Below are 25,200 nucleotides of genomic sequence, written 5' to 3' on the forward strand. Positions count from 1 at the left end.
TTGCCTAGACTAGTAATCATTTTGCTTGTACCTCACAGTCCACCACACTTGGTCCCTAGGTCATAGACTCAGGTGCTTCCGACCACATTTCTGGTGATAAATCTTTGTTGTCTGACATTACTTATTCTCGGTCCCTTCCCGTTAACTTTAGCTAATGGTTCTGGTAAGTGGAGTTGGCCAAGCCAATCCTTTAACTTCCTTAACTTTAAATAATGTTCTTTTTGTCCCTGGTTTCACTTTTTTTTCTCTTCTTTCCTTCTCTTTTCCTTTCTTTGAGTCGAGGATCTTTCGGAAACAGCCTCTCTGCCCTATAAATGCAGATCTACCCAGAGGATACTCTATCTATCATAGACACATTAGGTTCCTATTAGAACTGTAGACTAGTTTTACTCTCTTTTGCTCACTTGTATATATACAACATGTTACCTTCTCAAAAAAAAAAAAAAAAAAAAAAGGGCAGAGGTAAGGTGTGCGTACATCCTACCCTCCCCAGACCCCCCTGTGGGCAGTGTTGTCAAAGGCGCGCTTAAGCTCTGAAGCGAGGCTCAAACCATGTTGAGCGCTTCACCTCGCTTTATGTGCACTTCAGTGTCATCATCAAGGCTCTAAGGCATACTTTTCCTTGCCAATGAGCCTCTCTTGAAGGGGTGACACTAGATAATTCATATTTCACTTTATCGTAATATTTTTACAATTCCTTTGTCCATATGACTGTTATTCATGCTTATTATTATTAGTCTTGGACTAAACATATATAGATTTGTTTTTTGCACCATTTCGCCTTTTTTCATTAAAGCCCACGCTTTATTTGCGCTTTGCGCTTAAAGCCCCAGCTGACCTTAGAGCTTTTTTGCGCTTTTCGCTTTTGATAACACTGCCTGTGGGATCACAGTAGGTATGTTGTTGTTGTTGTTTTTTGTCCCTGGTTGTCCCTTTAGCCTGCTATCAATTAGTCGTTTAGCTAGAGCTTTAAATTATTTCATTTCATTCTTTAGTGACTTTTTTGTTTACAAGACCTCAGTACGGGAAGGATGATTAGCGAAGGGGTGAGTCGGATGGACTTTGTTATCTCAATTCTCCCAGCTCCACTACAGCCTATTCAGTCTCTACTTCTCCCGATTAAATCCGCAGTCTCTGATTATCCAGATTTAATCCACAGATGATTGGGACACCCTAGTTTATCCGAACTTCAAAAGATGGTACTTAGCTAAATTGTCTACGTTAGACTATGAGTCGGTGTCAATTGGGGAAGCACAACATAACAACTTTTCCACGTAGTCTTAATAATCTTTAGTTCACCATATTTTCCTGTCTGAAAGATACTTCCCAAAAAATCCTCTCAACCCCAAAAATCCTCTCTTTCCATTTTTCTTCCCCAATTCTTGAAATTCAGTTCTAAAGCCTTCTTCATCTCTGCTTCCAAGCTGCCTCTTCCATCCCCCCCCACATGGGGTATGTAGATGGCGTTATTGGCGGGAAAGCATGATAGGCCTTCGGGCATGGTGGTGGTGATAAACCCACTAGTTGGTATGGATGTTGTTATGTGGGTCATACTTGTTGATATGTTGTGATTATTGATTGAATTGTTGTTCTTGATATTTCGTTTATCTCATGAAAAAGGGAGGATTATGTAATGATGACTTGGTTGAGTTAGACATTGATCCATGCATTTACATATCATCTATCCACATGCATAAATGGTTACAATGGAAACAATGATACTCTGTGTGGGCCCAAGTGGCAATGGCAATAATGATCATATGTGTTGGCCCAAGTGGCAATGATCTTCTGTGTGGTCACATGGACTTCACGGGTCCCCGTGGTCATGACTTTGAGGCATTGCCCTGAGCATGTGTGCACGTGATTCGGAGAGAAGGCCTAGGGGGCACTGCATTGCATAGCATGACATAGCATTGCATTGCATTCACATGATTATTCATGACTGCTTATCGACATTCCATACATTCTTTCTGATCTTATACTTGGACATGCTCCGTGACTGTACTCGACTGCTTATTTGTTTACTTGTTGATTTCTTTCCTTTAATATGCATGAACTAATCGTTGTCGGCCTATGATGCCTACGAGTACTTGTGTTGTACTCATACTACTCTTGTTGCACTTTTTCTTGATTACAGAGTTTGTCACCGGTTCCAGTTCGCGACCTCGCGAGTGAATCCGAGGCCACTTCTAGGAGATCTCGAGGGTGAGCAACCTGTCGGATCTGCAACCCTGGATTTCCTTCCTGTTATCTGTCTACTTTCTACTATTCAGACAGACTTATTATGTTTTACTGAGACTTGTACAAGTATTCAGACATTGTATTAGTGTTAGTATTAGAAGCTCTTGTACGAGTTCAAACCTGCTTTTAGGGTGTAGTGTTTCATATTTCTGCACTTATGTTATTTATATATCTATTATGACTTCAATAGATTTCGGTATTTACTTCCGCACTTCTTGATTAAATGACGTGATTAAAGGACCCACCAGCGGGATAGTGTGGGTGCCCTCATGACTCACGAAGTGGGTCGTCACACTTACATTGTTCAAAGGCTATTGTGATTAAATATGATAAGGAGATTTACAGAACAAAAAAACTTGGTGAAACCTGACAAAACTAGATTTGCTACTACCTTCTTGACCGTGCATAGTATGCACATGCAAAAGGCCAATTTGAGAAACTTGTTCATTTCAGAATAATTGAACACTAGTAAATTTGCAAAAGATGTAATGGGGAAAAAAGTTGCACGCATAATTCTTTCTTATTCCTTTTGGAATAATGTTGTTCATGCTCTTATATTGGTGTCCCTTGATTAAAGTACATCGTTTGGTGGATGGGGGGCAAAAACCACCAATGGGCTACCTTTATGAAGTTATGGATAGGGCTAAGGAGGCTATTCGAGCGGCATTTTGTGACGACCTAAGTTACTCGTACTCGGGTGTGGGTGTCCGATACGGGTGCGGATCTAGATGTCGGATCCTTCATGATCTAAATTTTAAGATTCGGAGATACGGATCCAGTTATGAATACGGGTGCCGGGATTCAGCTAAAAAAATTCAAATATCTAAAAATAGAGTTATAAAACCTAAATTATGGAATATTATGTGGAAAACTTTGAGGAAAAAATATTGATCAAAAGGAGAATCCCCGAAGGAGATAAAAAACATAGAAATTTTTATATAGAAGGTATTCCATTTTCTTCAATTTCACCTTAGCTTTAGTTTTGATTAAATTAATCATTGAATCTGTCCAAAATTTCTACGTCGATTTTGGTCAAAGTATCCAAAATCGGTTGACCAGATCGGGTACGGATCCCACACCCACACCCACACCCATGTCGTGTCAACACGGGTGCGGCACCAAAAGTGAAGAGTCCAAGTAACATGGGTGACTACCATAAATATGCAAAGGTCTTTGAGATCATTGATAAAAGGTGGTCGAATCAACTTCATCAACCTTTGCATGCGGCTAGCAATATTTTGAACCCATCACTCTTTTATGATAACTGTGAGATGGATTTACTAGATAAAAAGTGTGGAACGGATCCCATGATTGTGTTGGTAAGTTGGTAGCGAATGAAAATGTGCAAGATACAATAGCGGATCAGATTAGTACTTACAGGAAGGCTGATAGACTTTTTGCATTACAGTGGCAATTAGAGAAAGAAAGAAGAAGTTACCGGGTGAACAAGTGTTTCTATGTTTCTATATAGCTTTAACTTTTAAGTTATTTCTTTATACTTATTAATTTTTGAATATTTGTTTTACTTCAATAGTTGAATGGTGGAATTATGGTTCAGAATATGTTGCTCGGACTCTTCAGAAATGTCGACGGGTGTGTGGGGGATTTCCAAAAATAATGCATTTTTGAAGATTCCGATGCGGGTGTGACAAAATTTTTGGAGAGTCGGAGAGTTACAAAAGTTCGCCATCAAAGTTCTAAGTCTAACTTGTAGCTCATCCGGTTGTTAGAGGAACTGGAGCGTGTTTGAACATTTAAGAACTAAGAAGAAAGATTTAGTATATTGAGATAATGAAATTATCTCAATTATCTTAACTCCTATTAATTACTTGTCACAACTTATTAGCAGATTCATACCAAGAAGAGGAATAGACTAACCCTAAAGCGCCTTAATGAGCTAGTGTTCATAAAATACAATAGAACATTGAGGATTCATTACAAAGCTCGCAATGTAATTGATCCAATTTTTTTGGAAAATATTGATGATGCTTTCTTTTGAGCCAAGGGTCTATCGGAAACAGTCTCTCTACCACACAAAGGTAGGGATAAGGTCTGCGTACATTCTACCCTCATGTTGTTGTTGTTGTAATATTGATGATGCAGACGAATGGCTAACCAAAGTCCCTGAAAATCATGAAGATGAAGTAATCTTTTAGGAAGATTTTGATTTCACTTGGGGTGTTGTTGTGGAGGCAAGTGGAGTTGAGAAGAACCATTATGGCTTAAGGGGGAATACTTCAAGCTTACATAGGAGGGGAAAAGTAGCTACAAGTCTATTCCTAGTTGATAAAGTTGAAAGTGATGAACATGATAGACTTGAAGAAGATGATGAGCAATATAATAATAATGGAGGAATTCAAGATTTTGACAATTTATAGCAGCAGAAGAATAAGAATTAGATGTTGATCCATTAATAGCTTTGATTTTGTTTGTCCTGTGGTCTATGGATGATTTTGTGATATCTACTTTTTAGTTTTTAATTTGATTTTTTTTTTATATATACATATTGTCTCTATTCATTTTGGTCTTTTTTCTTTTAAATTGCGATTCACTTCAATGAAGAGAGCACTTTGTTTCACGATTTAAGCAAAGCAGGGTCTTGTCGCATTTTCTCGCTTCACACTCTCCAAAACATTGGTTGAGACTGTCGTGGTGAGCAGTGTGATCCCGTCCGCAGCACCTTGGAGCCTTTCTTTATCTACTATATGTTCTTATCATTGTCCAGACAATATCGTTTTTGAGACATATGTACTGTACAATCCATAGTAGCTCATGACTTGTATTACTAGACTCAGGGGTATTTTGTTCATTCTATATTGTATTGTTTTTAAACTTATGTATTTATCCTATTTACCTACTTCTGACCCTACTTATGTCTTTTGCATGACTAAATGAGACTTATATGCTTTCGGGTTCAGCAACGAGCTAGGTCAAATGCCATCGCCGCTTAGGCAAATTGGGTTGCAACATTCACACTAAGGATCTTGGTCAATTGAGGTACGTTCTCGGCATTGGGATTGCTCAATCAAAATCAGAAATTGTCATTTCACAGAGGAAGTATGCATTTGATATTCTTGAGCAGACAGTGATGACAGACTGTAGGTCTAATGACACTCCGGTAAATTCAAATATTAAGCTCCTACCAGGTCAGGTGGAAGATAAAGGAGGCTGGTAGGGAAATATTATTTCACCGTGACTCGACCTGGCATTGCCTTAGTGTTGTAAGTCAACTCTTGAATTCTCCTTGTGACAGTAATTGAAATGCAGTTATTCGTGTTATTCAACACATTAAATCTGCGCCAGGGAGAGGATTACTTTACAAAGACCAAGGACATGAGAAATTTGTTGGATATACAGATGCAGATTGGGCAAGATCACCCTCTGACAAACAATCCACTTCTGGATGCTGTGTTCTAGTGGGGGATATTTGGTGTCTTGAAAAGGTAAGAAACAAAATGCGGTTGCTCGATCGAATGCAGAAGCAGAATATCGAGTTATGGCAGTGGTGACATGTGAACTCATATGAATCAAGCAGAGACTCAAGGAGTTGAAATTGGATAGATTAAAGAAAGACAACTTGTGCTAGATAATGAGGCTCTACTTCACATTGCATCGAATCCAGTGTTTCACGAGAGAACCAAGCACATAGAGATTAATTGTCATTTTGTCAGAGAGAAAGGTACTCCCGGGAGACATCGTCACAAAGTTCGTGCAGTTAAATGATCAGCTTGCAAACATATTCACCAAGTCCCTAGCCGGTCACAGAACAAGTTATATATGTAGCAAGTTTGATACATATAATTTGTATGCACCGGCTCGAGGGGGAGTGTTAGTATTCTTGTGAATATTCTAGAATATATGTAAATACAGTAGGTAGTGAGAATACACTGGGTATATAGGTAGCTTAATTTACTCCTATTGTAATTAGGTATTGCTTTCCTGTCCTCTTTAGGACAAGTAAATATAGTTATTTAAACCCCAATAGTTTGAGGGAATAATCAAGTCAGGTTCTCTTATTTTCTCTTCCACTTCACACAGACAAATGTAATTCTCTGTTAGGAAAATGTGATACATGTATGAGATGTATAATAAGTTAAAAAAAAAAAAAAAAAAAAAAAATGCAGTCTTTAGATGCATGCACCATCATTTAGTCATTTGAAAATTTCCATGTAACCTTTAAAATTCCAAAACAGATTGTGTCTTATGTTTTCCACATTAATATTGATGAATATTGAGTTCTAAAGGGGTATAAAGGTCTTCGAACAAAGAAGCATCAAATTAACAGAATCGAAAAAGTGAATACAATACCTAGAACATTCACGACGTAGACCTTTTCAAGCAAAAGCACCTTCATATCCTTCCAAAATCTTGTCAACTGATTCAAAATTCTGGGTGCACCTTTTGAACTGCAAAAGGAGGGAGAAAAATAAGATGCCTGACCGAGTTGTCTACTGCATTACAGTGATTAGTGAACGCAAATTCCAATCATGCTTGCAGGAATGATGGTATGCTGCCTTAGACCATGTTTATGAAAGGTTCCTTACTCATCCTTGGAAACATTCCTTGTTTGGAATGAACCATCTTGACTAGGTGAAGCAACTGCATTAATGACAAGATATTAAGATCAAATTATGGTGTGATTGATATAATCATAAGAAAGAACCTAGTAAGGGAAAACAAATAATAAGGAAAAGACATAACATCAACTATATTCATCACAGGGTTTGGTTATCCCTTAGGGGTCGTTTGGTTCAAAACCAGGTTATCCTGGGATTATAACCAGGATTATCTATCCCTTCTTTATGGAATAGATGATCTCATTCCATTATCAAGACCAAGATAAAATCATGATGAAAGAATCTTCCTCATCAATAAGCATGATCACACACAATGTACTTAAAAAAATCATTCAATCAATCAATTACACTCTATCGCGAAATAGTAAGGACGCTATAATGAATCTTCTATGAATTTTGTTATATTCATGTATCCATTATAATAACAAACAATTTGTCTTTAAGGCAAATTAAGGGATTTCTAATACTAGATGTTCTTTAAATTTCACAGTTATTCCTTCGCAAACATACAACGGCAACTAGTTGGTCAATCTTGACAAGCACCTGACGTAGTCCAAGTATATCAACGACTGTATTGATCTCAATTAGTTGGTAATACATGTGTAGATCTTTACATTGTGTTCTGTCCTTAGTACGTTGGCATTAAATTTGGGAGGTTGTAAGTATTTTGAGACTACTTCTTTGAAGGATCTAACGATATATTTACCTTGTCCCAATTATCACCTTATGCCATGATATCAATGCTCATACTTACTGGTGCGTATCACCTTATGTCATGATATCGATGCTCCTATTTACTGGTGCATATGGACATCTACATAAGACATGGCGAAAGACATTTTCTTTTTTTCCAAGCAAAATGAGGTAACTTTCATTAAACTGCATCCAGAAGATGCTAAAAGATACAGCAGCTTAGAAAAAAAAATTAGCTCCTGTAAATGTTCCTGTAATCACTATGTGTAAATCAAGGAGCTAACAAGTCCATGAAATGATCAATACTATTTACATATTCAAGTTTACACAAACAAAAAAGATTCTCTAGACATCTAGCTAGGGCATGGTGGAAACACTTCAAGCGACATTCTCTTATTTTACTTGTATCTTATAAAAACATCCACCTAACTTCTAGTGGTACTATTTAGCAGTTCAGGTTTTATTTTGTTGCTCCTACCTCCAACTGTTCTAGCTGTAATATGTGTGCAAAACAAGAACTTCTCCCAACAAAATTTACTATCTTTTTATATGTGATCTTCATATGTGATTTTCCGAGTTCTTGGCAATGTATTTGCTTATAAAAGAAAAGAGCCAAATAACATTCCTGTTCAAAGATAAACATATTTGGGAGGATGCACCTCCTCATCCGGGTAAAGGAATCTTGTAAGTTAGGACAAGAATCGTGAACCCTGCTGAATTAGGTAGAGAAGGTGAAATGACAACATATGAGCGATAGCAGCCATTACCTGCTTCTGGGCAAGAAGTCTGCACAGAAGTCAATGGTCTTTTTGATCCGGTGTGCGAAAACCCTGTAGAAACATTTTCAGAAATGTCTGGAAAATGCATTGGACTGAATAACTAATATTACATCACCTTTCAATTGCAACGGTTTCATCACAAAACCCAAAATTGCAAAAGGAAGCATCAGCAATGCCTCTATCCAGAACGCCCAACGCCAATTAAGAAGACTTCCAACCTACCACAGAGTGGAGCTTTAGTAAAAATTGGCATGCTCCACAAAAGATACTTTCCACAAGAAAACTCATAGCAACTGAAGGGAGCTCACCAATCCGCCATATACATAACCAACAGCAATCCCAGTTGGTATACACATGTAAAATATTCCCAGCCATGCTGTTTTCTGACATGAAGGGGAATTAGCATGCAGAAATCACATTACAGACATAACATGAGATGCAGAAACGTTTAGCAGTTGTACACGAGCAGCTATAAAGTTGAAGAAGCATGTAAAACTATTGATCACATCAAGGAAAAAAATTATACTCCCTCTGTTTCAATTTATGTGAACCTATTTCCTTTTTAGTCAGTGTCAAAATGAATGACCTCTTTCCTAATTTGAAAACAAATTCACTTTATGAAATGATTTACAGCCACACAAATAATCCAGACTTATTTTGAACCACAAGTTTCAAAAGCCTTCACTCTTTCTTAAATGTCGTGCCCAGTCAAATGGGTTCACATAAATTGAAACGGAGGGAGTATTAACTTTAAAGTCAGTCAGTAGGCTCAATGCCTAGTGACATATTTGCTTTAAAAAAAATGTAGTTTAGTAAAGGAAAATACAACTACAATAGGAAACAACTTGCATAAAACCAGGTTGTGCTCATTTCTGACAGATATCTTCATGGCCAAAATTGTACAGAAGATCTAGATATGTATTTTTTTTGGTAAAGCAGAAGATCTAGATATGTTTAATAGATCCACCAATTAAAAAGGAATGAATGCCTCACAACTTGCTCTAACCAAGCTAACAACAGAGTTCAATGAACCTAACCTGCAGTAGATTAAATATTTGTTTACAGGAAATGTGATTGCTCTTCATTACCAGGAGACATGGTCATGCATGGACTAGGTAACATTTAAGTAGAAACTCATGCATAGGACTGGAAGCACTATCGCAATGTTTCAGATTTATAATTATTACCAGACTCACTCTCTCATATTTGCACCTGCTTTATAAATTATAAACTCATAGTTCTCAATCGCAATACACAGAGAATCCTACAAATATACTGAAAAGGTAATCACTGCACCCTAATGCAATCATACCTTTATGGGAGCCCTCACAGAATTAATTAGGCGCGCCATTTTTAAAAAAGAAAGGAGGCGAGAGCTTGCACCTTGTCTTATAAGCATAAACACTTTTGAACATAAATGAACCAGGAGTACAAGCAGAGGAACAACCCATCACATTAGCAATAGATATTAGCACCCAGAATCTTCTTAGCCTCAAAACAGAAATAAAAGAACAGCAATAAGCATGCATCATCTACTCAGAGTCGACACGTTTGCAGAACTGAATCACAATTGCAAAACAAACCTGATCAACTGGGGCATTGTCATCAATGAATGGAGCAGCAAGGCTTATAAAAGATGCCTCGCCAACACCCACCAGCCTGATAGAGGAAACAAATTATTAACAAAGAGAACCAACCCCGGACCACAAACTAAAAGAAAAAGTAGAAAAAACTGGTAGCATTTGAAAGAACCAACATAATCTACTCACATTCTGCAGATGGTAATGGACCAGAAATCAATTGACAGGCCACAACCAGCAGTAGCAAAGGTCCAGACTGTCAGTCCAACTCCAATAAGTCTAAATGGATTAACACTGCCAAGTCACCAGAATACAAGTAAGAAATATGAGAAATTGATTAATAGAAGGCACACCAGAGTGTATAGGCACAGAATTTAAATCCTTTCCCTTTACTGTTCAACTTTTCCAATCCTACTCTTTGCGTTTTAAGCGGCAAAGCTATGAACTTGGAGGAGAAAGGATGAGTTATAGTTAAAGTCTAACAACATAAGTCAAACAACATAATTGAAAGAACAGCATCTTCGATATGTCAATGAGGTAGACAGGGATTAGGCTAAGCGTTGTTTGCTTTAATTAAAACTTGGTCTGGTTATTTGGCATGATAAATGGTTTGCTCTAAATGGGTTCATATATGAAAAGTGGGAGTCGGAAGAGTTGGCATGACAAGAACTGTACATATGGCTGTTTTATTCAATGAATTTGGTGAAAAGTATGGGGGTGTCTCAAATAAGCTGCATCTGCCTCACAAAATACTTATGTATACTAGGTAGCATTTGTAACCCGTTTGAAGACGAGAGTACCCCAAGAAACTACATATGATGGCCCTTGTTTGAAGCTTGTCAATTCCGGTTGAAGCTTTAGTTTATGATAAAAGTACACAAACTCTGGTATTTCATTCCCTACTCTAACTACACCGCTGTTTTGTCGAATAATAAGTTGACCTTCCTATTTCTCTTCGAAAAGGTACTCGAACTACTTGTAACCCTCATCTGGCTTATAATTTCTTAAGTTAGCACCATTTATCACCTTTCATATCATGCCTTCATTACAAATTTATCCACTGTCAAAGTACCTACAATTGCGGCAAAAGCAATTGATCATGCAGTCTAGTATCAAGCTATATTTGAGAAAATGACAGGTCTGCATGACAATGTACTTAAAAGATAGCTCTTTTAGTACATGAAAAAATAATAGTTGGATGTCGTTAGGTGTTCACTGTCAACGTAGGTGCTGATGGAAGGTTGATCATCTTAAAATTAAACTGGTGCTCAGGGGATATATTTAGATTTATGGTATTGACAATGCGGATACCTTTTCTTTGGTGGCCATAGTTGCATCTATCTGCCACCTTATCTCCACAGCAGCTATGTTTTTTATAAGGTAAAATAACTTTATTCATGACGGGACAAAAAATCGCATACAAAAAGTTTAAAAAAAAAAAAAAAAAGAACTACAAAAGAAATAGTTCTCTATGAACAACAGTCAATCTTCTACACATATAGGAACCTCATGGATACACCGAATAAAAGTAAGGAACAAGCTACTACAAGAAATCATTCTCTTCTTCTTCAAAGCTCGTGTATATATCTCTCTCCATATGACACACATAAGTGCTAGTGGAGCAACATCTCAACTGCTAAAATTCCAACTGAAAAATACTTCTTTCACAATGTCTGGCATCACCATTGTACTTCATTGCCTCCTTTATCAGTTTGATAGCAAAAATGTCTTCCTTCATCGTAAACTTACTGAGGACGTCAACATAGAGCAACTGATAGCGTTGTTGCTTAGAGAGAGTCTGGATTAGTATGTCAGCAGTGCATCTTTATGGTTTGAAGCAATCACCAATGGCATGGTTTGGCCATTTTAGCATTGTTGTCCAACAGTTTAATATACTTCAGGTGAAACTGATGATTACGTGTTTTATTGACATTCTTAACAATATATTACCCCATAGAAGAAATGGGCAATAAATTATGAAGTCCAATATGGTGAAAACATCAATGGAACTTTGCACACTTAACATAAATGGAAAAGTTTACCCAAAGTTTAGTTCCTTTCTACCCAGAAGGTACTGGTTACCAATATTATGTGAGTTTTCAATTCCATCCATTGACAACTTATATATTCTAATTTCATGTTTATCAGAAGGAAGAGACATGCTTAAGATAATAATCCCTCCGTCCCATTTTATGTGGCTCACTTTCCTTTTTTATTTGTCACAAAAGAAAGAGACATTTCTATATACAGAAACCATTTAACTGTAAACTTCTCATTTTATCATTAGTGAGAAGATTTATAGCCACACAAAAGTCTATGCCTTATTTTAGACCACAAGTTTCAAAAAAAAAAAAAAAAAAAAATTCCATACACTTCGTGCCCAGTCAAACAATGTCGCATATATTAGGAGTAGTTAAAATCTATAAAATGAGAAATTAGTTATAAAAATGTAAACCTTGGGATATAGGTATCACTTTCATCCAATTCAATTTGATTTAGGGTGTGTTCGGTACGGAGGAAAATGTTTTTCAATTTTTTTATTTTGGTTGGTCAAAATGTTATGGTAAACATTTTCTCTAGGAAACAAGTTCCTTAAAAATAAGGAAAATGACTTCCCTAATGGAAGTAGGGAAAACAAGTTCCATACGTGACATTTCAAGTTCATTGTCTCCTCCCCACCCACTCAAAGGCCCCAACCTCTACCCCTTGACCATCCCACTCCCCGCCATTACCGAACCCCCACTCTCCACCTCCTCCTGCCCCTATAGTGTTTCGCTAGATTACATACAAATACTCTTGAGAGCAATTTTTTTTTATTTTTTTTTTTGATCCAATACTCTTGATTAAAAAAATAAATGCTCTTCAGATAATATTTTTTTGCTTACTTACCAAACAGTAAACAATAAGTACGAAACCCACTTGTTTTCCAAGAAAACATTTTCCAGGATAACATTTTCGATGGAAAACATTTTTGTTCATACCAAACACACCCATAGTTTGATTTTAGATGATTTGTAGAAAAAGCTATTGACCTACATTAAATTATTAGGTTGGAATTTGAAATTTATCAATTTCATTCAAGTAAAAATGTTTAAAAAACAAAGGATTCTCTTTTTTAACCTTTTCTGATATGATAAACCCACCACCCAACTTCCCTACCTAGGAGTGAATAATGGCCATTTCCCACTATGCTCCCTTGGTCACTTGAACCCTCAACCTCTAAGGTTAGACTTGCCTTTTCACTAGGCTATCCTACTAAAACGAAGGATAACTTTTTATTCTTTAGATGCTAGGAAGAGTAAAAGTGGGATAATAAGTGGTGACTTAATCATTTCAGAAAGTGGACACTGATTTGGGGGTTGCATGGCCTAGAATGGACAGCGTGGTATTCGACGTCAAACAAAAGAGTATTAATATCGTATATTAGTTTGGAATTTCAAGAGATCTTATCGAGAAATTTGAGACAAACTAAAAAAGAAAAGGTGGTTAAAGAAAATGGATACAATGGGAATAAAGTAATGCATTATAATTCCTGTCCAGACAAAACGATCTCCAAAGTAAATACAATGCTTGTTTCTGTAGGGTGTCAGTCAAACAAACTTTTTACAGTGAAAGCACTTAAGTATGATATATGCCTCTATATATCTCAACATCCAGCCTGTGTTGTGTTTGTGAGAAATTATGGGAGAAAAATTATATTGTTGAATTGTGTATCTACATTATTACATTGAGCCCTATTTATAGACACTACATCCTAATCCTTTTCCATGTAGGATACTATATACAAATCCTATTCCTATTCCTATTTCCTATTCCTATTCCTATTCTAACACTCCCCTCAAGCTGGTGCATACAAGCCATATGTACCGAGCTTGTTACAAATGTATCTAATTATGAGTGTCAAACGATTGACAGATGCAAGATTAAAAGGACAACCAGGGACATAAAGAACAGAGTTTAGAGTGACAGACGATAGGGGATTAGCTTGTCCAACCCCTTTTGGTTTTGTTTAGATCCCATTGGCTAAAGTAACCGGAGGAAGAGACTACAACAACAACAACAACCCAGCTCTTTTTCAAGAGAGAGGTTTAAGGCGCATTCCCACAACGTGGGGTCTGGGGAGGGTAGAGTGTACGCAGACCTCACTCCTACCAAGGTAGGACTACATGTTCCGAAAGACCCTCGGCTCAATAAAAAGCATAAGAAGAGGTCGGATAAGGCTAAGAGATTCAAAGCGATATGGAAATGAAATAACGCAAGCGACACAAATAACATAGGATAATCAAAGAACCGGAGGAAGAGACTGTGAATAAATAATATTTGACAAAAGTGATTTGTTACCAGAAATATGATCAAAAGCGCCTGAGTCAACGACCCACGATGGAGGGATACTAGACTGTGAAACACAAGAGAAGGAATTACCAGCAACAGAAGTATTAGGATGAGAATGCGCGGCTGCAAGGAGATGTACGCTTACTTGCTCGACTTTGCGAAGGTACTCATTATATCAACTTCCGATAAAAGCCTCGGATTTCTAGAGTGTCGGTCGAGCAACATGAGCATTGTTGGGTGGTTGACAGAAAGCGAGCCACGACATACGTCACGAGTGTGTCCCAAACTTATGACAATAACTACACCGAACATCATTGGGTAGTGGACCGTATGAAACACGGATATGTCGCGAGCGTGTCCAAACTTATGACAATAACTACACTTAGTTCGAGATTTTCCAAAGCGATCTCCTCCTCGTCGATTATCCATAGATTGAGATGTTCGATTCTCTATGGTTTGAGATGCAAGAATAGAAGAGTCAACGATTGGTGATGAAACCACAATGTGATTAGAAGGCGCAACAAGACGAAGCAAACGAGAGAATAGTTCATCAATTGTAGGAACCGTAGGACTAGCCAAAATTTGATCACACACCAAATCAAGGTCAATAGGAAGTAATGTAAGTGTAAAAACTAGAAACAACATCTGTCTTTGCTCCTGTTTTTTTCAACGTTCGTAGTGACTAGCATCAACTGCTCAAATTCCTCCATGACTGCCTATACCTGTCCCAAGTAAGTAGACATATCTGATTCTTGTTTCTTTAAGTTGGTCATCCGAGATATCACATCATAAAATCGAGATATGTCATTAGTGTATAAAGCGCTAGCCTTTTCCCAAACTGAATAACATGTCTGGAAGCAACGAAACAAGGGCATCAACTTGGGATCAATAGATCGCCACAAGAGACTACATATTTGAGCATCAACCTTCTCCCACTGTGCTTTGGCCTTTTCATCTACCTTACTAGCCTTTGCCTTTTCATCAACCACAATAGCCTTTTGAGTTAAGTGATCTTGAACACCTTGACCCTTGCACCACAAGTCAACCGAAGAAGCCCAAGCTAAATAGTTTGAACTTCCCATTAACGGTTCGGAAGTAATCATAGGGCTTGAAGATCCGATTCCCGTGTTTTTGGAGGCAAACATATCATATCCGAGAGACATGGCTCAAAATTTCAAAAAGGACGAAACTTAGCTGATTGTGCTAATAAGACAGATCTAGAAGCTGCCAGCAAAACAGTCACTGGAAAAGTTGTCGGAAAATACTAAAGTGATCAGAATCAGGAAAAAATTATTAGGGTTAATGCGGAATTGCTGGGATACTTGACTGGTAAAAAAAAGTGGCCAGAGACTGCTCGAACTCGCCGGAAAAACAAAAAGTGACCGGATCTTAAAGAAAATTATATGGTTGGGGTCAGAATTGTTGTGCAACCTTACTGGGACTTTTTTTTTTTTTTTTGAAAAGGTGGCCGGAAAACCCAAATCTTCCAGAAGAAAAAAAAACTGACGGCGCCGGATTAGGGTTCCAGCGGTCGGAAATTTTAGGGGTTTGGTCGCCGGTGTTCTCTACCCTATGCTAGTTTCGTATTTTGCACAAAACCCACCGGAGAGAAAGTGATGCAAAATTATCGCCGGAATTGAGGCACGGCACTGTGATGGTATTTTTTTCTCCGAATGTTTCTCACCAATGCTCTATACCATGTGAGAAATTATGGGAGAAAAATTATATTATTGAATTATGTATCTACACTATTACATTGAGCCCTATTTATAGACACTACATCCTAATCCTTTTCCATGTAGGATACTATATACAAATCCTATTCCTATTCCTATTCTAACAGTGTAAAAAATTATCACCTCTTGGCTAAGGAAGCAAATATTGGAGATGCCAAAAGAAGCCCAACCATGAAAGCAGATGATATGACACCATCCTGGAAATTGCTCAAATTAAAATCACCCCTGCAAAAACACAACAATAAAAAAAAGAGCTTTAAGTTGGAGCACACAGCATAGTCATACAGATTTGTTACTTAGTGGCTATTCCAATCATTAAATTTCTCAGGGAAAAGTCATTATCTAATTGCAGATCATCCAAGGGAAGGTATAAGTACATCATAGAGAAAACGCATAATTGGACTCTTGGATAAAATAACTAGTCAATCATAAAGAAAAAAAGAAATTAGAAAGCAAGAATATTAAACATTTTCAAGGAAGAGAACTTATGAAACATCAAAACATTAAGATTAAAAATGAAATTCTTACTGGATTCCACTGGCAGAAGAGCATGTACCGCTCTTAGTACACTCACTGCGTTTCCCATTAACACCGTTGCTCGCTATAGCTCCTCGATCCACATAATTTAACAAGTTGATTATACAGAATATGGCTAGTAACCTGACAATTAGCAGAAGATAGATCATAATCAAATATGTAGAATTGGCCGTAGCTAAAGTAAGAGTTATAAAATGGATTATAAGAAAATATCTAGACATCAGCACTGCTTCAATTAAATCTTCAGTTATTAAGCTTACAAGTTTCATTAGGATAAACTAATATACACTACCAATGACTTACCATATTTTCTAGGCTGCTAATTTACACTTATTTTAGAAATTGGTTATTAAGTAACCTAACAGCTAAAAGTTGTTTACACTATTAGTGAACAAAAGATTAAACCGTTACAAAATTAATCTTCCACTGTCCGGCGAGATTAGTTTATATAGAGTAATACGGTCAATGAGGATTCATAAAGCCGATCCCAACTTGCTTTCCTGTTACCCGCACAACCAGTGGCGGTGGCTGAGCCACATAGAGCCGAGGGTGTTCATCTGAATCCCCTCGGCGGAAAAAAATATTATTTTTATAAGGTTAAAATTATTTTATATATATATATATATATATATATATATAGTAGATATTGAATCCTTAAGCAACTTGCATTATGTTTAACTTTTATATTTTGAACCCATCGGCGTGAAATCCGCTCGCCACTCGCACAACATATATCATGAACTTTTGGTAACTAATAAAAATAGCCCTACTTTTGTCTTCCAAAATTCTTCAGTTTCCATTTAAAAAAAAAAAAACGAAAGGATAAAAGAATTATAATCCAAAGTGAAAGCCAATCAAGAAGAAGATGGGAAGCAAGTTGTCTGGTTGGTTTTAATAAGAAGTAAAATATGTGTTCATCAGAAATGGCAGTTGCTATGAATCTTGGTTTTTTTCCTTGAAAATGTTTCAACAGTCAAAGAAAAAAAATTGAATAGCAAGGGAAGAAGGGAAAGAGAGAAAAGTGGCGTCGGAATTTGGAATAATACCTTTTGGGAGTGAACCAAGAAGGTTGCGGAGTTGAAGCTTGGGCCATGTCCACTGTTGATCATCCAAACGCTCTCGACTTGCCTCCCGTATCTATAAACACTACTGTATGGCTTGGGAATTCCTCACTCTTCCTCCTTTTTAACTTTTTATGCCTGGGGCGGTTCCCTTTTTATCTTTATCCATTTCAAATGGAGTACATCTTTTGTTATGTTTTATGTTACTCCATAAAATAGGAAAAATCACCTGGTGTAACTAGTTCAGTACATTTATCATATATATTATATAAATAAATTTTAAAAATTATCATTTGTAGCTACTATTTGAGTTTTATAGTAAAATTCTATTTTACCTCTGGTTCAACCAAAACTCCATCGATTTCAAACACCCCTGTCGACTTTGCCACCTGCAAATTCCCTAACACCAACATTTTTTTTACCCCAAATTATGTGATTTATCTCCTTCCCTTATCTTCTCTTTTCTATCCTTTTTTCTTTCTTATATTCTTTCCTTAATTGTTCTCTTTTGTCTAGTTGGATTGCAATTTTCCTCAAATTAGAGCCAAGATCCCCACTCAGTTATTTGATCTGTGTCGGAGAATAGGGTTTTGGTTACTGTCATAACCCAACTCGCGGGTCGAGCGGGCACCCACAGTAAGCCCCCTGGTGGGCGAACCCTTCCCCTACTCTACCATTTTTAGAATTAACATGCGGAAGATTAAATAGTACAAGCAGTCTTAATTCATATCTTAAATACCCAAATTGCAGAAGTACAAACGAAACCCTAAGAATCTGGTCAAGTCATAGTACAAGACCCACTACAAATATGCGTAAGTCTGAATCTAGAAATACATAAGTGTCTGAAGTACTGTCTCGAAACAAAAAGACAGATATCATAAGAGAAGAGTTTCTCGGGCTGCGAATCTAGAACATGGCTCCGGAAACTCGGAAGCACGGAATTACCCAGGTGCGGTCGACGTGAATCACATGTGTGAACTCTACACTCTGAAAAGAGTACAACAAGGTAGTATCAGTATAAACACTATGTACTGGTAAGCATCATAGGCCGACTAAGATTAGTTTGCGCATATAAGGCACAGAATCAACAAGATAAACAGATAGGCACATAATAACCACTCAAGTCACATAATATCATATATCGAATCATCGCCCAAGGTGAAGCACCTAAACATAAGTCTGTCAAGTTTCCAAATATTGCCTCAAAGTAACCACGATCCAGAATACAACCAACAAATCCAGTCAATCGATGTAAAATGTGATAATGATATATGCAATGCAATTAAATGGACGACATGCAATGCAATGGCCAGTATCTCAACCTGTACACACATGCTCCGGACGAAATATTGACGTCTCGACAGTCATGACCCGTGGGGGCCCCGCGGAGTCCATGTACCAGTCACTCCGTCCAAAGCCCAGAAGTGACTTTCATAAAACTAGCCGCTCCGTACAAAGCCCAGAGGTGACTTTCATCTTTCACTTTCTATCATATGTTTCCAAAGTCTTTTTCCATCAATTGTTCCACAATCCTTTCATCACGCTGTTTTCCACAATATTTCCATCATGCATGAATGTATGAATGCAAGAATAAGAAACCAATGCAATCAAAGCCGTTGTAGAGATCATAAAGCACTAAAAGCCATATCAAGACTTGCATAAATCACAACAACCATGGAAATGGAATCAACATAGAGTTTCAATCATCATAGTAAATCTATCACCCCAGATCACTTCAATCACATCAGCAAGTACAACACATGTCACAATGCGTAAAATAATGGCGATAAGCCCACATAATCAGAAGCCATACCAACCTAAGAGTATATCCAACCCAACATCTTGTTGGAAGACCTAATCATGCATTCTCTCGTCAATTCATCGCATACATACGTTTCACTTATCAAAGTCTAACTAAAGTAAGTCGTAACTTACCTCAATGTCAAGTGGGTGCCATGAACCCTCACGCCAAAGCTTTACCCTTCCGAACGGTCGAAGTCTATTCAACAACGCACTCTATGTAAGAAATAGAAACTAACGATATCCATAAAGCAATAGTACTAATCGAATCGAAAACAACCCTTTAAAAGAGGAAAATTGAACCCACAAGGGCAACATAGAAATTTCAAAATTAAATAGGTAACCCAACATTTTTGAAGTTCAAAATTATTCCCCAATTACTAATAGACTCAAGAAATCATCAATTTTCGCATTAGATTAAAAAACCCCCAATTTGGGATGAAACCTTGACTTTCCATAATCTAATTATTAATCAAAATAAAGATTAAACCTTAGAGTCTAGTCATTCACAAGGCTCCATGATTAGATTTAGCAAGATTCACCAATAAAGCCCATTTTCGTAGCTTGAGACTCATATATCAATAATAGCATTTGTAAACCCATCTTCCCCAACTATTCTCTTTAGTTCTACCTTAGAATCCATACTTAGAACATAAATAGAGTAGGAAGACTTACTCAAATGAAGATTCAACCCCAAATGCTCCTCAAATCGCCCTTAGAACTTTTTAGGTCAAGAATTTAGTGAATGAGAATAATGGTTTCGAAGTTGGAATAAAAAGGGTTTTCTGATCAGCAACCTCTGATGCTACACCCCGTATCTTAGAACTAAGGTTAGACTTGTATCGTTATAGTTTTAGCGGAAAATCTAACGTTTTAAAGTTTTGCCAAAGTGGCCAAGAGGCCTATTTCGGGCAACCGTAACCCTTTGATTAGTTGAGAATTTGGAAAAGGTTTCTTAATGAAAGTTGTAGTACGTGGAAATACCTTTCCATCCATATAAAGATCAGGCCAATTGGAGATCGGAGAAAGATGTTATGAGCGTCACAAAAACGCTCAGAGCAGCAGGCCATGCGTGTTGGCCGCGCGTTGGCCCCGCGTAAATGTAACACTCCGTAAATTCAGAATAGGTGTGGATGTGTTAAATGAGTGTTAACGTGACATTTCAAACATGTGAAGTACTATCGGGTTGAGTTTGGATGGAAATAGTTGCTCTGGAATCAAGACAAATAGTGAGGTGCTTAAGATTCGATAGAATCGGCTAAGTTTTTTATACGTCTTCCTTCCAGCCCAATCTTGTGAAAATCCGTTTAGAATTTGAGAAAACTTAAAACATAAAAGTTGTAGATCTTTGAAATAGATTTCCAACGGTATATTGTGGAACCCCAACGGAGAAATGTACAAGAAGTTATACCCATTTTACCGATCACTATGCAGAGCCGACACGGGCCGCGCGTGAGGGCGCGTGCGATGGCCCCGCGTCACGGGCTGATAGCACAAAAACACCCTCTCTAACCATGGACCTATAGGAGATCACGCGCTGCATGGGCGTCACGGATCCAACGCGAATGGGTCGGGTTTTCGGGTCAAAAGTCAGATTTTCGCGTTTTCTCTTATATTTAAGCTTGGGGTTTAGTTCCCTAACACCCCTAATCACAAAAAATCATCCTAAAACAAGAGAGAATAAGTCCCAAGCCCCAAGAACCCTCCAAGGTAAGTTCTATGATGATTCTAGGTTGATTTCAAGTTACTAATCCCTTTCTAACTTGAGTAAACCCTTTTAATCAATAGAGTTGTGATTGGAACACCATTGTTGAGAAACTTAGAACTCGAATTCAAGAGGATTGAATATCAAAAAGGTAATACTTCTACTCTTTAATAATTTATAGTGTAAATTAATGAGTTCTTGGGAGAACAGTTAATGGGTTTAATAAAGAGAATCATATGAACTATGCCAGGGTTTTGGATTGTTGACTTGAGATTGTTATAATCATATGGGTGATGAAAAATGATGTTAGTTATATCTATTTGGGATTGTATAATCACCTACAAGCAAGAGAGTGGGAATTGGGTGAAGAAAACACCATTAATGAAGGTTGTGGAATTTTATACCCACCAAATATTTGATAAAATGCTTAGATGAGCAAAGATGGATATTATTGCTAATATGGAATCCCTTTGACTTGTGTTGCTATAGATTAAAGTTGAAAGGGGTGATGAACGTTGTATTACGCTCAAAGGCCGAAATTAAGGTATGTGAGGCTAATTCTCTACGTTTGGTAATATTAATGATTATCCCTACGCTACGTTTCTTTTACAATGTTACGAATTGCCTCAGAAATATAGTTCAGCTTAGTCTCCTTGAATAGTTTCATAACTTCTATTCCCTAGTTTCGTAGTTTATTCATGACTTTTGTTCCGAACGTTGTGAACCCAGAACGTAATCTAATTAGACTAGTGTTTTATACCCATAAGTCTCAGTCTAGAAACTCAGCATATTTATAAACTAGTTAAAGTTTCAGTTCTCATAATCAGTTCATAAATTCATGTCTCGGCTAGTATAGTAATAGTCAGTACTGCATATTAGCACCTTGGTATGCTTCCATGTTCAGTATCTCATATTAGTATTTCAGTATGACTCTCAAAGCCATGTTAGTATGATTTTATGTCTCAGAATAGTAATGCTCAGATTTGCTTACAAACAGTTCATGCTTTAAACTCCATAATCAGCTCATGAACACATATCTCAGTTTAGTTCTATTCAGTGTTCCAGTATTACATAGTCCAGCACGATTCAGTATTTCAGTAATATGCATTACAGTATGACTTTCAGCTCGTTGATATTCCATGAGTCTCAGCCATGAAAACTCAGTATGTTTGCACTCCATCACTCCATAATCAGTTCAGAAATACATGTCTCAATTCAGTGTTGACCAGCAGTTTAGCATTATGTATTACATAAAGATGATTCTCAATTCTTGATTTTTAAATTCCTGAATGTTGAACACCTATATTTGGCCTGAGGCCGTAGTTATGTATACGTATACTTGGGCCCGAGGTTGTAGTTCGTGCACTTATATATTAGGCCTGAGGCCTTAGCTTATTTACTCAGATAAACAGGTGGTTTCTCATTCAGAACAGGGAGTACTTATGTCCAGTTTCAACACTTAGTACATGATTATTGATTTGGGCTATCCTTTCCCCGAGCACCCCACTTACAGTTCTTTCATTCAGTTGTTTTACATACCAGTGCAATTCAAATGTACTGACGTCCCTTTCGCCCGGGGCCTGCATCTCACGATGCAGGTAACGGTTTACAAGTTGACGATTCAGAGCGTTAGGACTCGTACCAGTTATATGGTGAGCCCCTGTTCTTTCGGGGCATTATTATTGCTTTACAAATTTTCGGTATTTACGGACGAGTTGTTTTCGCATTTTTTATTAGAGGCTTCATAGACTATAGTAACAGTTAGACATAGTCGTAGGCTTTTCATGTTAAGCCATGTTGGCTATAGTTATGCTTCAGACGTGTATTAGTGTTTCTACACATTGAATATGTATCATTCAGACTTTCAGTATATCAGCATATGTTAGTTTTCTTTTCCACATTCAGTATGTTATGATACCACATGTTCATTCAGTCAGCCAATTAGTTCGCTCGGTCACATATAGTCAGGCACCAGGTGCCGTGTTATGTCCAAGCCTAGGTTCGGGGCATGACATCCGCCTCTGTGAATGCCTTATCCGCAGAAGCTGACTCGCCTCCGCGAAAGAATGGTCACCCCAGCGGATTCACTTGCCACATCAACTCGCATCAGGCTGCCAAGTCCAAAGATAGGCGGACCAGTTGAGTAGCGCAGAATACCAATGTTTCGGACACCAGAAAACCGTAAAAAATCTAATTTTCACCAAGTTTCCCCCAAAATCCTGACACCTAGCCGAGACCTCCTAGATACAAACTGAACATGCAGACATATGGAAAAATGCGCTACAAACTCACCCGTTCCCTCGAAATTTCTAACGGAGGTCCGCTTGACCGGGTCAACCCCCAAATGGCCAAACTCAAGCTTCCAACCAATGGTATAAAACGCTTCTGAAAGCCTCGAGAACCGGACCACACATCCCACCAAGTCATTAATCGCTTCTTCGACCTTACGGAATGTATTAATAAAATCCAAAAGTGTCCGTTTACTCGTATATCAACTATTGATCAAAGGTTTTTCACATATTCAACTTAGAACTTCTAACTTCCTCAAAATCAAACAAGGCTCGCCCGATCTCTCCGGGAACCGTGCTACCCATCCTCACAAGTCAAACATGCTCTAACGAGGCTAGGAGAAAAGTTGTTGACACCCAATTTTGACCCTCCTTTCTTCCAATTTATTTCCTCAAGCTTATAAGTTGGAATAAATCAAATATTGTGTCGTCGCTACTACTAGTAACTCAAGATCATGAGGACACCAATTCATATGAACAAAATGACAATAGAGGGTTAATAATTCTCATAGAAAATAAAGATCTCCAATGGAGAAATGAGCCTTGGCAAATCATGCAAAGGTATTTTGATCAAGCGTCATACGCTACAACTACTTATAAATATCGCATGAATTATGAGCTGTCTTTTTCATCTTTAGGATCACAGAATTTCAATATTTTTACCTCGCTAATAGCAAAAGTTTATAACTTTTAAAAATTATTATAAAAAGATTTTCTCCAAATGAACGGGAATAAGTACTTTAAAGGAAAAGGATTATATCCATCATGAACAAAAACCTAGCTAAATTTAATCATTGGGATTATGTTGAAGGCTTTAATAAAGTCTTTTTATATGAAAATCCTAATAGGAAACATTCATGGTTTATAAAAATATGTGCCAATATTTATAAATGGGGCATTCCTAATTGGTTTTGTCAATGGTGGATTAATTATGGTCTAACTGTAAAGATTTTACCAGAACCCTTTAAAAGTTTATATACTGAATGGGTTGAAGTTTCTCCAAATATTATAGATTTAGAAACTAATACTACGTTCTTTGAAGGAATTGCTAATATGTATTTCTTCATTGAATTCTCTATCTCATGGATCATGAAATGGTCTGTAGAAGTGGGTAATACCCCACAAAATATTTCTTGCCTACACAGAATTTTTTATACGAAGTTCTGGAAGACGTTAATTCAAAAATCTGCCGATGGAACTATTCCTGGATAAGAGTTAATAAACCAAATTGAGACAGCAATAGCAAATAGAGACTCAATTTATTCTAGACAAAAGGAAATTCTCAGTCCCTTCCAGCATATTGCTAGAAAAATTCAAATGAAAAAGGGAGTTATACCCCCAGATGAAATAATAGCAGCATATATGGAAGAATTCAAAAATGATTTAATGCAGAATCTTGATATGGAAATTCCTCGTATGCATCCATAGATCAACCTGGCCATACTACGTATAATAAAGAAGATGATCAAATATCTTAGCAGGAGATCTCAAGATCCCGATGATACCGAGATTTACGCAAGCATACTATTCAAAAGCCAACAAGAAGAATCTTCCAGCTCATCAAAAGATCGGGAAAAATCTAAAATGAAGTGATAAGTGGACCCCGCCACAAGAATATGCTTTTATAGAGCATATCTTTTTATAAAAGTAGTTTTTCTTTTATAATTATTTTAATTTATAAAAGTATTTTATAGTTATTAAACTTTACCGATAAAAAGTAAAGTTGCTGTAGTGATTTATTATAATAAATTTTTTTCAAACTTTGCTTTTTCTTAGTCTTTTAAGACGTTTGTCTTTTAGCCTTCGTACTTTGAAGACTTTTGCTTTATCTTTATTTTTTGTCCTTGTCGGCCTTATTTTGCTTTTCCTTT

The 25,200-nt window shown here is 37.2% G+C and overlaps 1 protein-coding gene across 4 annotated transcripts in view; it reads right to left on the reverse strand.

Moving 5' to 3' along the window:
• The window catches only part of LOC132045980 (probable sphingolipid transporter spinster homolog 2), a 32,679-nt gene extending 14,748 nt beyond the window's left edge, over positions 1-17,931 (reverse strand). The window contains exons 1-10 of one of the 4 annotated variants that reach the window (XR_009412577.1): positions 17,522-17,931; positions 16,467-16,598; positions 16,062-16,163; positions 10,060-10,164; positions 9,874-9,949; positions 8,599-8,673; positions 8,406-8,508; positions 8,279-8,341; positions 6,786-6,840; positions 6,550-6,647 (exon numbers count right to left, since the gene is read on the reverse strand). Coding sequence is in view for 3 of the 4 variants with exons in the window: in XM_059436541.1 (XP_059292524.1) it covers positions 6,550-6,647; positions 6,786-6,840; positions 8,279-8,341; positions 8,406-8,508; positions 8,599-8,673; positions 9,874-9,949; positions 10,060-10,164; positions 16,062-16,163; positions 16,467-16,598; positions 17,522-17,568 (856 nt within the window). In the remaining variant the exon portion in view is untranslated. Of the gene's footprint in view, positions 1-6,549; positions 6,648-6,785; positions 6,841-8,278; positions 8,342-8,405; positions 8,509-8,598; positions 8,674-9,873; positions 9,950-10,059; positions 10,165-16,061; positions 16,164-16,466; positions 16,599-16,778; positions 16,924-17,521 lie in introns of those variants that run through there. The other 3 variants (XM_059436541.1, XM_059436543.1, XM_059436542.1) reach the window with 3 other exon arrangements.
• Positions 17,932-25,200: the final 7,269 nt, after the last annotated feature.

This window comes from Lycium ferocissimum, unplaced genomic scaffold (genome assembly GCF_029784015.1).
Source record: "Lycium ferocissimum isolate CSIRO_LF1 unplaced genomic scaffold, AGI_CSIRO_Lferr_CH_V1 ctg8879, whole genome shotgun sequence".
Taxonomy (NCBI): domain Eukaryota; kingdom Viridiplantae; phylum Streptophyta; class Magnoliopsida; order Solanales; family Solanaceae; genus Lycium; species Lycium ferocissimum.